The sequence below is a fragment of the Oncorhynchus clarkii genome, chromosome 16 (assembly GCF_045791955.1).
Source record: "Oncorhynchus clarkii lewisi isolate Uvic-CL-2024 chromosome 16, UVic_Ocla_1.0, whole genome shotgun sequence".
Classification (NCBI taxonomy): Eukaryota; Metazoa; Chordata; class Actinopteri; order Salmoniformes; family Salmonidae; genus Oncorhynchus; species Oncorhynchus clarkii.
In genome coordinates, this window is record NC_092162.1 from 44,273,851 (window position 1) to 44,288,082 (window position 14,232).

Below are 14,232 nucleotides of genomic sequence, written 5' to 3' on the forward strand. Positions count from 1 at the left end.
AACACTGGGCCAATTGTGCGCCACGCTATTGGACTCCCAATCATGGCCGGATGTGATACAGCCTGGATTCGAACCAGGGGCTGTAGTGACGCCTCTTGCACTGAGATGCAATGTCTTAGACCGCTGCGCTACTATGGATCTTCTGGTATTTATAACTAAAATGTTCACCTTGACAACCTTCAATATTACCAGGTTTCAGAATAGATTATCATCCTGTTAGCTGCAATTCTCAAGCCAGGTGGTGCAACACTTTTGCTTTTCACTTCTACCTCTGAAAAGGTGACACAAATGTTGTTTGCATTCCAGACATTGGGTGTGAGTCAGGCAACCCCATATGGGTTTCTGCAGTCTGACAGCTGATGGTGGAGCTACTATATAATTTGCATGTGCTTCCCAGGAAAAACAGATTGGCATATTCTACAGCGTAGTCAAATTATTATCCAGGACACCATTTCCACTACTTCCCCCAAGAGAGCAAACACACCACCTCAGTAGGGAGACACCTCATAACTGAAATGCAAACATGGTCATATCTCAGGCGGAAATCCCTGTTTTATCAGCACATCACAGGAAACGTGACAGGCCTCATGTAAAGTGTGTGGAGTTCCCCAGAATCCCCACACAGGCAATCTGAGAATTTACATGATGGTACGACCCCTCACTCCTGCACAATGTTACTATACTCCTGTGTTGCTTTTCCTCACTGCTGAACATTCCCCTTAGGTTTCCCTCTTATGTCATTCAAAACCCACACCATCCGTGGGATTAGATGAGAACAATCAATGCAATAATTAAACTTGTTGTGTAATTATTAATCTGCTGCACAGTGCACTTGTGTGTGTACAAAATGGTAAGGATGTACCCCAAATTTCCAAACAAACACAGGAAGTATTTAGATGTAGGCTGAAGAATCAAACCTGATATTGGAACATTTATTTTTAGGCACTATCACACATTGAGAATGCTCACATGGCAATGTATATCCAAGAGTCTTCACGTGGATTGGTCAACAAACTAAATGAAAAAAATGTGGCAGCCAACTGAAAACTTTAAGGCACCACAAACATACTGGTGCCCACCATTCCATTTTTATGGCTGCCACTATCCTAAACTCTCTAATCACGCATTCTAATGTGTGGACAAATACAAGTAATTATGAAGACTTAGTTTTCAAGGTGATGAAGTTCACATTAAAGCTCTTTCTAGAAAACAATGGCAAATACATGTCATCCAACCAAAGAGAGAAGAATGGTTTGAGGATACATGCACATTGCACACAAACATTATAAATGTCATATAATGAAAATTAATATAGTGAAATAAAGCAGAGGCCACTCAGTAACTCTTAATCATTATAGCTTGGTGTTCAGCACATTTTGCTTCCTTTGTTTTGGGGTCAGAGAGGTAACATGAGCTGTGCAATAAAAACAACAATTTCCTTCAAAACAGCTCAAAGTTACTGAACATGTCTTCTTCACTTCCGCCTCTGGACCTTAGAAATGAACTACACATAAATAAAACATAAATCTGATACTATCCAGTTGTGTCAGTACTTATTGATCCCAAATATTCGTACTCCATGGAACAGGGGCAGCTTTGGAAGGAGGACACTGAGGAGAGAGCCTGTATTGACCAGGAAATGCGTGGCATCGTACTTGGTGTAGAAACTGGCAAGAATATACCTGAATAATTAACAGATGGTTTAGGGTTATTATTCAATGCTGATAACAAACAAGAATGCAATAATTCAATACTTACTCTTCTACGTTAATCTATCATTGCAAGCCATAAGAAAAACTTAAACTTAAAAAAAAAAATAAAAAAAAAGGTTTTGCTCCAAAAGCGCATGGATAATACTAGTATGCACAAATGTTCTGTCTTACAGTACAATGGGTGAGATGGTGAGGAATTTGCGTGAGGATGTGAACTGGATGCCGTTGTCCATCTGTTCCCAGTGTGTGAGTAAACGAGCTTTGCCCTGGTCTGGTGTCTCAAAAGGAGTTCCTTTCACCGTGTGCAGAAACAAGTACATCACCTGTGGTGGACAGATCACACATACACTATATATACAAAAGGATGTGGACTAGAGGTCGACCGATTAATTAGGGCCGATTTCAAGTTTTCATAATAAATCGGTAATCAGCCTTTTTGGATGCCGATTACATTGCAATCCATGAGGAGACTTCTTGGCAAGCTGACCACCTGTTACACGAGTGCAGCATCAAAAGGACCTTGTGGCTGCAAGGAGCCAAGGTAAGTTGCTAGCTAGCGTTAAACTTATCCTATAAAAAAACAATCAATCTAAACATAATCACTAGTTAACTACACGTGGTTGATGATATTACTAGGTTAACTAGCTTGTCCTGCGTTGTATATAATCAATGCGGTGCCTGTTAATTTATCATCGAATCACAGCCTACTTCAACTTTGCCAAACAGGTGATGATTTATCAAAAGCACAATCGTGAAAAACGAAAAATCATTACAAATGTACCTAACCATAAACATCAATGCCTTCCTTAAAATCAATACACAGAAGTATATTTTATTAAACCTGCATATTTAGTTAAAAGAAATGCATGATAGCAGACAATATTAACTAGGGAAATTGTGTCACTTCTCTTGTGTTCAGTGTAAGCAGAGTCAGGGTACAGTTGAAGTCGGAAGTTTACATACACCTAAGCCAAATACATTTACACTCAGTTTATAACAATTCCTGACATTTAATCCCAGTAAAGATACCCTGTTTTAGGTCAGTTAGGATCCCCACTTTATTTTTAGAATGTGAAATGTCAGAATAGTAGTAGAGAATTATTTATTTCAGCTTTTATTTATTTCATCACATTCTCAGTGGGTCAGAAGTTTACATACACTCAATTAGCATTTGGTAGCATTGACTTACATTTTTAAACTTGGGTCAAACTTTTCAGGTAGCCTTCCACAAGCTTCCCACAATAAGTTGGGTGAATTTTGGCCCATTCCTCCTGACAGAGCTGGTGTAACTGAGTCAGTTTTGTAGGCCTCCTTGCTCACACACGCTTTTTCAGTTCTGCCCACACATTTTCAATAGGACTTTGTGATGGCCACTCCAACACCTTGACTTTGTTGTCTGTAAGCCATTTTGCCACAACTTTGGAAGTATGCTTGGGGTCATTGTCCTTTTGTAAGACCCATTTGAGACCAAGCTTTAACTTCCTGACTGATGTCTTGAAATGTTGCTTCAATATATCCACATAATTTTCCTACCTCATGATGGCATCTATTTTGTGAAGTGCACCAGTCCCTCCTGCAGCAAAGCACCCCCACAACATGATGCTGCCACCCCTGTGCTTCACGGTTGGGATGGTGTTCTTCGTTTCTCCAAAAAGTACGATCTTTGACCCCATGTGCAGTTGCAAACCGTAGTCTGGCTTTTTTATGGAGGTTTTGGAGCAATGGATTCTTCCTTGCTGAGCAACCTTTCAGGTTATGTCGATATAGGACTCGTTTTACTGTGGATATAGATACTTTTGTACCCGTTTCCTCCAGCATCTTCACAAGGTCCTTTGCTGTTGTTCTGGGATTGATTTGAACTTTTCGCACCAAAGAACGTTCATCTCTAGGAGACAGAACGCGCCTCCTTCCTGAGCGGTATGACGGCTGCGTGGTCCCATGGTGTTTATACTTGCATACTATTGTTTGTACAGATGAACGTGGTACCTTCAGACATTTAGACATTGCTCACGAGGATGAACCAGACTTGTGAAGGTCTACAATTTATTTTCTGAGGTCTTGGCTGATTTATTTTGATTTTCCCATAATGTCAAGCAAAGAGGCACGGAGTTTGAAGGTAGGCCTTGAAATACATCCACAGGTACACCTCCAATTGACTCAAATGATGTCAATTAGCCTATCAGAAGCTTCTAGAGCCATGACATCATTTTCTGGAATTTTCCAAGCTGTTTAAAGGCACAGCCAACTTAGTGTATGTAAACTTCTGACCCACTGGAATTGTGATACAGTGAAATAATCTGTCTGTAAACAATTGTTGGAAAAATTACTTACGTCATGCACAAAGTAGATGTCTTTACCGGCCTGCCAAAACTATAGTTTGTTAGCAAGAAATTTGTGGAGTGGTTGAAAAATGAGTTTTAATGACGCCAACCTAAGTGTATGTAAACTTCCGACTTCAACAGTATATGGAACAGTTTTGGCCGCCTGGCTCGTTGCGAACTGTGTTTCTTCCTGACAAAGACCGTAATTAATTTTCCATAATTTTCCATAATTATGACATAACATGGAAGGTTGTGCAATGTAACAGCAATATTTAGACTTAGGGTTTCACTGAAAGAATAAACGTCTTGTTTTCCAAATGATTTTTTCCGGATTTGACCATATCAATGACCAAAGGCTGGTATTTCTGTGTGTATTTCTGTGTTATTATAATTAAGTCTATAATTTGATATTTGATATAGCGGTGGTAGGCGGCAGCAGGCTCGTAAGCATTCATTCAAACAGCAGTTTACTGTGTTTGCGAGCCGCTCTTAGCAATGCTTGAAGCATAGCACTGTTTATGACTTCAAGCCTATCAACTCCCGGGATTAGGCTGGCAATACTTAAAGTGCCTATAAGAACATCCAATTGTCACAGGTATATGAAATATAAATGTTATAGAGAAATAGTCGACGCGTCATAATTCCTATAAAAACTACAATCTAAAACTTCTTAACTGGGAATATTGAACCACCAGCTTTCAAACGTTCTCATGTTCTGAGCAAGGAACTTAAACGTTAGCTTTTTTACATGGTACATATTGCACTTTTACTTTCTTCTCCAACATTGAGTTTTTGCACTATTTAAACCAAATTGAACATGTTTCATTATTTATTTGAGACTAAATAGATTTTATTTATGTATTATATTAAGTTAAAATAAAAAGAGTTAATGTTCATTCAGTATTGTTGTAATTGTCATTTTTATAAATATATAGAAAAATCGTCCGATTAATCGGTATCGGCGTTGAAAAATCATAATCGGTCGACCTCTACAACAGACACACTTATTAGTCATTACAATGTCATAACACAAGTCCGCATTACTCTACTGTTCAAAATGATGGGGATCTAATAACTTAAATAGCTATATCTATCAAAAAGAGTGGCTTAAATATAGTTAAATGTCGTCTACATCTGATTGGAAAAACAAAAAACTAACTATAAATACTTGTTCTGACCAGATTATGGATGACATTTGTGAGGGTCCAGACAAGGGGCACTGTGAGGACAGGGATGCTCAACAGGATGACGTGCAGCACGGTGACCAGCAGTAGGTATGCCAGCCAGATCCCTCTGCTGTTCATTACCTGCGTGTTGGGGTTCACCTCACTGTGAGCCACACCCACATTCATCCTGAGGGAACAGAGGCTGATTACAAATGATGGTCATTGGACATTGAAGCTTGATACAGGAAACATTGAAGCTTCATGCAGGTAAGGAATATACTGGACCTACGGCTTGGGAAATTCCTATTAATTTCAAGAATTGAAGTATGATATTAAATGGAACATTTGAAAGAGCAGATGTTTTGATTGGTATATGAATAACAAAATCTAGAATTCAATTCTGTGAAAATTGTACTAAACAAAAGGAGAATGAGTACATCATTTGCATATTTCACAGTTCCCTCAATTACTCATTTCATAGATCAACGTGAGAAGATGAGGTAGGCTATGTCAGATATAGAACATTGATGTCAAGTGGGAAGTAAAAATCTAGCGGCCTAGTTCTCCTTCCAGTATACCACTAGGTCAGGTAAAGTGACCATCTGTTACTGGATCCTATTATCGTGGGTAGGTAGCTATCAATATACTCTACATATTTCATGGCTTGTATAAAAAAAATATATATATATATTCCAATCCAAGTGTATTTGAGAAATTGAGAATTCTGCCACTGATCCCCACAGCCATGATCCCTCCCTCAGACTGGCTAACTACTACGAAAACTAGCTAATATCTTGTTGTGGATATAGCAAGTGGGTCTAACATCAACTCATCTGACTGAGTAGCTCATGCCACTTTAGTCCTTATTTGGTGACTACAGCCGGTCATTTAGAAGTCAGCTATTAGTTAGCTAGCTCTTTAAGTTAAATGGACAATCAGCAGTTCCTACGTCCATTTTCATACTTACATGTACCCATTGATTTAAAAAAAATATGACTTACAAATGCCCTAGTTCAACTGTCGTACCCCATCAGAAACCAAAATATATGCTTGTTTTACTCCAATGTTTGTAAACAAAGTAAATGTAAACAAACACTGTATTGCATAATAAACATGGTTAAAACTACCCTTGCAAAAGAAGTGCAGTAAAAGTGAGATAAATGCAGTCAACTGTGGTATTGCAGATACTGTACTGCAGTTATACTGCACTGTAACTGCAGTTACACTGCAAAATTACTGCAGTAAAAAAAAATACTGTGCATACGTACTTCAGTTATACTGCAAACTTTTTTTGATATCATGGATGGTCAGTCCTGTCTTTGAATTTGCGAGTGTTTACAATTCTCAAGCCCCATACACCCGCTTTATACCGAAACAGTGGTGGGGAGTTCGCTTTGTTATTGTTTCCACCGCCGATTGCTGCTTTAACTAGCTAGCTAGCTAAAAGTCTATCTAACTAGCAAGCTAACTCCACCAGCAAGCTGGCTAGCTAGCTACTGTAGCTAAATAACAACAGCTGTTTGTGCCGTGAAAACAAAAATTAATCTGCAAAATCTATTTAGATTATGTGAATTTAGCACTTTAGATCCAACTTTCCTTACAATCTAGCTAGAAACTCACATTTTGTTGTAACCAGGAAATCACTAAACTTGCTCATTCCATTGCTCGTTTGGGATTGGCTGTAATGGTGCCATGTCAGTTATTATCAGAATCGGATTTTACTGCACAGCAGCTTCCCAATAATAAAGTTATAATGAGTGAGCGGCAGTGGTGTAAAGTACTCAATAAAAAATAATAACAAATAATACTTAAGTCGTTTTTTGGGGTATATGTACTTTACTTTACTATTTCGATACAGTTTGACAGGAAAATGGTCCAATACACATACTTATCAAGAGAACATCCCTGGTCATCCCTACTGCCTCAGATCTGGCGGACTCGCTAAACACAAATGCTTCGTTTGTAAATTATGTCTGACTGTTGGAGTGTGCCCCTGGCTATCCGTCAATTAAAAAAACTAGAAAATTGTGCGGTCTGGTTTGCTTAACATACGGAATTTGAATGGTTTATACTTTTACTTTGTCTTTTGAGTACATTTGAGCAATTCCATTGACTTTTAATACTTAAGTTTATTTAAAACCAAATACTTTTAGACTTTTACTCAAGTAGTATTTTACTTGGTGACTTTTACTTGAACTTGAGTCCTTTTCTCTTAAGGTATCTTTACTATTACTCAAGTCTGACAATTCAGTACTTTTTCCACAACTGATGAGCGGGCAGAAAAAAACAAATATGCATAATTTGGGGGGGGAGAAATAAAATACAAAATAATGTTTTTGCTTATGTATTACCAGTACGTCAGTGTGCTTTTTAATTAAATGTCTTCAAAAGAGTTCTGCCCAGTCAGTGAAGGACTGAGTCATAAAACAAACTTCCTTGTATACATTAGCTTATGTGCACTGAGTGCAAGTTCCTTTTTTGGGGAAAGTGAGTACAACATTATTTTTTGACAGTTTAAATTACTGTCAACCTTACGTAATCATTATTGGAAGGAATTGTAGTCAGCATTATACGTCTACCCACAATAATAGACATATTGAAGTATGGGGCAACAATAGGAAGCTGTGCACCTCCATGAAGAATAACAGGAATGTTTTAGGAAAGCACAGCTTCCTTCTTATGTAGTGTAGTGCTTGACTGTAGTTTGAGAAATCATGTAACAGCCATGATGATGACCTCCCTAGCATAGATTATTAGCTGTTGAATATTTATTATTACAGTAGATCAGGGGCAGATTGGGAAAATAATTTGACCCTGGCAATTTATCACCACCAGCCCACGTCACTGCACTTCCAGTGGGGGTTCAATAGAGATTAATTACATACATCTGTATGTGCACTAACTAATATCATAGGCTAATTAAATTGGGGTTCAACACCTGAGGTGGAAACACAAAACACAGTTGTAGGCTACTACCCATGAGACCAAGAGGCCCATTCCCTCACAATGGCAGGTTCACAATTTGCGTACGTGCCGCTCCATATCTCAAAGCCATATCAAATATCTTGGTTGTAAAATAATTGCTATTGAGCTGAATATTGAAAGGTGATAAATACAAATTATACCTACAGAAAGATTAAACCCTCCACTCTTCGACAGGGCCAAGGGTACGAAGATTCCTAAGCTGTGTTTTCCCACAATTTCATTTTTAAATGTAATATGATCAGAACCAATTTTCTCTCAAGCATATGGGAGGAGAGAAGAGTGCCTGGCTCATCACAGCAGCAGGCCCCAGAAAGGGCACAGGCACAGGGGCAGGGCAGACACTTTCATTACATGAATCCATGAGGATAATAGTTTTTGACCAATTTATAATTTTAGCTGCCCAAAAAAATAAGACATTTTGAGTGAGGTGACAATGTAGAATGTGCTCTTTCTAGGTTTGTAGCCACCCTTTCCGTTTTTTACGATCCATGATCTTAGCTGTCTAACTGATGACAGAGTCTGAGCAGGTCTCTTTGCTAATGCTGCATTTGACTTTGAATGAGTTTGCGTGACCTCAGCTCAGCCTATCAGAAAACAGTCCCGGCCCATCTTGGTAGGGGGGCCGGCCTTTGCCCATTGATCAGCTAAAGGGTCATTATATACTGAACAAAAATATGAACGAAACATGTAACAATTTCAAAGACGATCCCACAGGTGAAGAAGCCTGATGTGGAGGTCCTGGGCTGGCATATTTACGCATGGTCTGGGGTTGTGATGCCAGTTTTACGTATTGCCAAATGCTCCAAAATGACATTAGAGGCAGCTTATGTCTGGTGGACATTCCTGCAGTCAGCATGTCAATTGCATGCTCCCTCAAACTTGAGACATCTGTGGCATTGTGACGTGTGACAAAACAGCACATTTTAAAGTGGCCTCTTATTGTCTCCAGCACAAGGTGCACCTGTGTAATGATCATGCCGTTTAATCAGATTATTGATATGCCACACCTGTCAAGTGGATGGATTATCTTGGCAAATGATAAATGCTCACTAACAGGGATATGAATAAATGTGTGCACAACATTTGAGAGAAATAAGCTTTTTGTGCTTATGGAAAAGTCTGTGTTTTTTTTCAGCTCTAGAAACATGGTTCCAACACTTTACATGTTGCATTTATATTTTTGTTTAGTGTAGATTAGAACAACAGAGAAATTGCTCAAAAACAAACAAAAAACATATTTTTCATTGTTTTATTTTTATCAGCAACAAGAAATTGGGTGTGTGTGTCAATTTTGACTAGCCCAGCCAACTAAAAAAATGGTCCAGCCCATCTGGCATTTTCCAGAATTGAAAGGTGGTCATTCCACCACTACAGTAGATGTAAGGGCAAAAATAGACATCTTATTGACGCAACAAGATATCACAACAAGAGTTCAAAGTTAAAAGTTGTTTATTTTTTTAAGCAATTTAACACGTGGAAAATTATATCCAATAATAAATACATTTTGTTTAAAAAATATTACATTGGCAGATAAATAGGTGTTAACATAGATTAAATAAGTTAAATAATTAAATATGTTAAAAATATGTTAAGTTACTTCACAATTTCATAAATTTGATAAATATATTAATATGGATTGATACATATATAAATACATTCCTAAATATAAACAACTGTTCCAAAGTGGAACACAGGCAGATATATAAGTGTGTTAATGAAATGTTTATGAAACATTGTAATAACATACAACACCACAAAAGTTACTTGTCATTTCAGACTATTTTGATCAAATTGATCATACAATTAATGTAGATGTCCATCTACTACTATGTTGTCTAATACTGAAACAGATCACAGATGACGAATCAATTGTGGCCTGCTTTGCAGCTTTAGATACAATATTTAGGCGAATCCATTATGTGTTTTGCAGGATCACCAGGGGCAAAGACCCGAGCCATGAGGATGGAGAAGGAGAACAGCTTCTCAATATTGTCACGGCACAGTCCTGGCTCTTCCCAGCTCTTCACTTCCTGCCACTTCTCTTCTGAATGAGGATGGGGCTCCTACAAAACAATTAAGAGTAAGGATATGCAACCCCTCAATTAACAAGTTATTGAAATATATTGCTGTAGATTGAGAGATCAGTAGGTTCAGACTTCAAATACACTGGACTTACCTTCAAGTCTAAAAGGAGTTTTTTCACTACTGTGTTCACCATCTTTCCAGTTTTTGCACAGTTATTCTTGAACTGACTAATTATCCCAAATACTGTACTGTAGTTCTTCAGAGCAAAAACCATCTTCTTAAGACAAGGCTTAGGTGGATCATGGTTAAAAAAAAAGACAAAGGGTGATTCATTATTTCAGTTTTGTACACTTGATGTTGTGTACTTGTTTCTCATTTGTGTCTGACGGATGATAGAATTAGTTAGTTCTTTAAACATTTTGAAAAAAATAGCATTTGTATAACCATTGACCACATATGTGCTTTATTGAAGTTGTTGGTCCAAGTTAATTCACTATCAGAATGGAAGTTGTGACTTACCATTGAATCTGCTCTTAGGTTTTTTGGATCACATTTGTCTGTGGCTTCCACCAGCACTCTTGGCCCTTTGACAACTATTTCCACATTTTTCAAATGACTGAGCTCCTGCAGGACATGATAAAATGTTTCAGAGGCAGATTCAATACAAGTTGCCTACCTGTAGCAGGCACCTATTAATTTCCACTTCTAACGGTCTGACTACCCACTGGGCACAGATGTCAGTTCAACATCTAGTTTTGATTTACATTTGATTGAGTTGTCAACTAAAGTGAATTTAACTTTTTTTAAAACACAATGTAATTGGATTTCGGTAAAAAAAAAGTTATGCGGAAAAATGACGAAATGCTCGTAAATGTATTACTTTTGTCAAATCCAATACATTTCCCACGTTGTTTCAACGTCATCACATTGATTTTGGGGGTTGAAATAAAGTGGAAACAACGTTATTTGAACCAGTTTTTAACCAATAGGTACCAAATGTCCCACAAAAGCATCAATAACCAGGGTAGTTTAGGCCTACTTTAATTCAGTTTTATCATCACCCTACCATTAGCAATACTGAATACTGATGATAAACCACTTACCTCAGTTAAGAGTCTTTTAGCAAGTTCATTTAGTTTTAAAGAGCCCTCTGTGACTTCATTCCAACTGATTCCAACTGTTTGATTAACTGGAGCGCCTAATGTAACTGTAAATACCGCAAGAAGGCCAACAACGGTTATGAACGGCAGGTACATGACTCTGATTTCTTCTACGATTGATTGCAGTTCTGCAGGTCCGTATTGCATGTGTTTATAAATCGCAGTTTCGGTGACATTGCAGCGGAGTCCCTGTCCATTTATATGCTTAGACCGGTGAGTCACGCGAGGACTTTCCCGGGGCATCCTTCAGGTGAGTTTTAGCCTATAGCCAATAGAGATCAAATGTGTAGTTTCGTTTTCGTTAATGCTGTCCACGCCATATTGTAAATAATGTGTTTGCAAAGCATTTGACTATTTTCCAATGACCAATGAACAAATGTTGTCTATTTATCCTTGAAATTATTGTAGCGTATGTGTTCACCTGACAGCATGAGTGCAGACAATAAATGCACTTATACACTATTAAATTTGTAGAGCTTGTGACTGTTATAGAAAATAAATATGCAAGCTAAAAGTCTTAATTAGCCTAATCGACCCAAACGCACACCTATTCATCAAATGGTTCATAGCGAATACAATTGTTTTGAAGCCTAATTGCTGTTTTATTCAAATGTTTGTCTTATTTATTTAAAAAGGTATTAAACTGGTTATTTAATAGGCTTAGCCCTAGATATTTAAGTTTAAAGTACTCTTGCCTGATGAATATTCCCCCAAAATAAAACCACTTTTTAATAAAAGTATGTTTTATATTTGAGTTTGAGTTTAGTTTGAGTTTATTTTTTATTTTTACAGGGACAGTGCACATTAATCAACGTTTCAGTAAAAGTGCCGGTTTTAGCCAGCCGGCTAATTTTCAACCGCAGTCCCTGGGCAGGTTATTAAAAACAATTACAATATAGACAATAGCAGCATAGAACAAGCAAGACATAGCAACATAGGACAAGCAAGACGTAGCATACAGACAGAGCAACATAAAACAAAAAGCAGCAAGACAAAATTCATAAAAGCAACAAAGTGTTTCCACACCTCACAAGCTACAGACAACAGACAACATGGAAAGCGGCAACACACAGCTAGAGACCATGTTCACAAATCTGATTGACCTTTAGCCATGTCTTCAAGCATTTTGTGAAAGTGTGATATGTGGTGCAGTTATGTGTGTCTGATGGCAGTGTATTCCAGACATGGGAAGCTCTCACAGAGAATGCAGATTTACTAAAGGTGCTTTTCCTTAGGGGAACTATACAGTCACCTCTCATGGCAGACCTTGTGGATCTGCTGCCATATGTCTGGGTTTTCTGTTTAACAAAAATATTGAGTGGAGGGGGAGCCAGGCCATTAAGGATCTTGAATACAAGACATGCGTCGGTGTATTGCACAAGATTTTCCCAACTCAAGAGCTCATGCTTTCTAAGAATGTGACAATGATGATGGCTATTGGGCTTCCTATCAAGCACTTTGAGAGCCTGTTTGTAGACAGACTGAATAGGTTTTAATGTTGTACAGCAAGCTTGGGCCCAACTAGTCAAGCAGTATGTTAAGTGGGGGAGTATCATAGATTTGAAGTACAGTTTTGCTACCTCTGTAGTCAAACAATTTCGTATAAATCGGAAATTAGCTAGGTTGAATTTGGTTATTTGAATTACCTTTTTCACATGCTTTTTAAAAGAGAGTTTGGAATCAAGTATGATGCTAAGGTACTTAAAATCGGATACCACCTGGAGCTTCTTGATAAAATACATTAAGCCAACAACTCTGCATATTGATTCAAACTCTTTCAAAACTTTTTGACTCAAAATTATAGAAGAAGAATTTCAATTGAGGACATTTCATTGATGACATTTCATCAATGACTCTTGTTGACTGGCTCTGTCATCATCATTTACAGATGGATTTCCTCTTTTGTATTTTGCAGTTTGGGTATCTGTAGAACTACAGCTTTCAAGTGAAATTAGCCAACATTTGTTACATAAAGAACCACTGTGAAATGTACATTACTGGCTTCTAATGTGTGGGGCTGTGAGTAGTGTAAACTTTCCGCTTGCTTCTTGAGCCCCTGACAAATTCTCTTCATGAGAAGAATATTTTGTTGACCACTAAAATGGAGGTTAGGCCTACACTGAAAAGTACACAGGCAAATACCGCAATGAATAATGTCATTGTTATGCATAAGTATGAGAACACACCTATTGTTCTTTGTTTAAATTAGAGAACATGTTTTTATTTCACAAGGAAAGATAAAGGGAAGGAAAAGTAGAACAGAAATTTATTCAAATTCATTGGTCTGGTGGAGCCAATGCGTGAATATGCATGATCAACACAAAAATGTATTCAGTTGAGAACAGGCAACTCCCAAAACACAAACACTTGCCATCAGGCCTGTATTAGAATAGTCTATGTTCTGATTCCCACCCAGGTTCAAAACATACATTTCATCAGATCTAGATTAGGCCTAAGCATATTCTTGACAAAAAAAACCTAGAAAAACATTCAATTGTGTAGGCCTACTGCACAGGCAAAGAGGTGAGAGTTCAAGGATTTACTTTCACTGTAAAATTAACATTAGACTACCAACACTTTACCTACAATCGACTGCAACGTTTTTGACATTGAGGGTTTGGAATAACATCAAGACGAAGCAGCTGCGTTATAAGTGGGATGCACTGTTGAGTGCAACATCCCAAGGGGTTCGTACTGATTGAATGGACATTGTGACAGCCGGTTAAATGGTGTCCCTTGAGAAAGCAAAAACAAGATATATGTCAGGAGAAGCACAGTATTATCATAAGGAGACGTATACTTGGTATACGTAGGAGGAATGGAGGGAAAAGAGAGGCAGAGGAGGTCTAAGAGAGAGAGGGAG

At 37.9% G+C, this 14,232-nt stretch overlaps 1 protein-coding gene across 2 annotated transcripts; it reads right to left on the minus strand.

Annotated features, from left to right (window-relative positions):
- Window positions 1-791: 791 nt before the first annotated feature.
- On the minus strand, window positions 792-6,912 carry LOC139368539 (ORM1-like protein 2). 2 transcript variants are annotated; one of them, XM_071107551.1, is made up of 4 exons: window positions 6,820-6,912; window positions 5,212-5,386; window positions 1,884-2,035; window positions 792-1,682 (listed from the first exon to the last, which is right to left on the minus strand). In XM_071107551.1, coding segments are annotated over exons 1-4 (465 nt in total). In that variant the 5' UTR covers window positions 6,822-6,912; the 3' UTR covers window positions 792-1,546. The 2 variants fall into 2 exon arrangements, with proteins under 2 accessions (XP_070963652.1, XP_070963653.1); XM_071107552.1 differs by having other exon boundaries at window positions 6,468-6,912.
- Window positions 6,913-14,232: the final 7,320 nt, after the last annotated feature.

Bases quoted from the DNA above. Each gene is read 5' to 3' on its own strand.
- LOC139368539 (XM_071107551.1), bottom strand. The intron at 2,036-5,211 runs GTCAGAACAAGT...TGTCCACCACAG, and splicing joins CAAATGTCATCCATAATCTG to GTGATGTACTTGTTTCTGCA. The intron at 1,683-1,883 runs GTAAGACAGAAC...TTAATTATTCAG, and splicing joins ACCATCTCACCCATTGTACT to GTATATTCTTGCCAGTTTCT.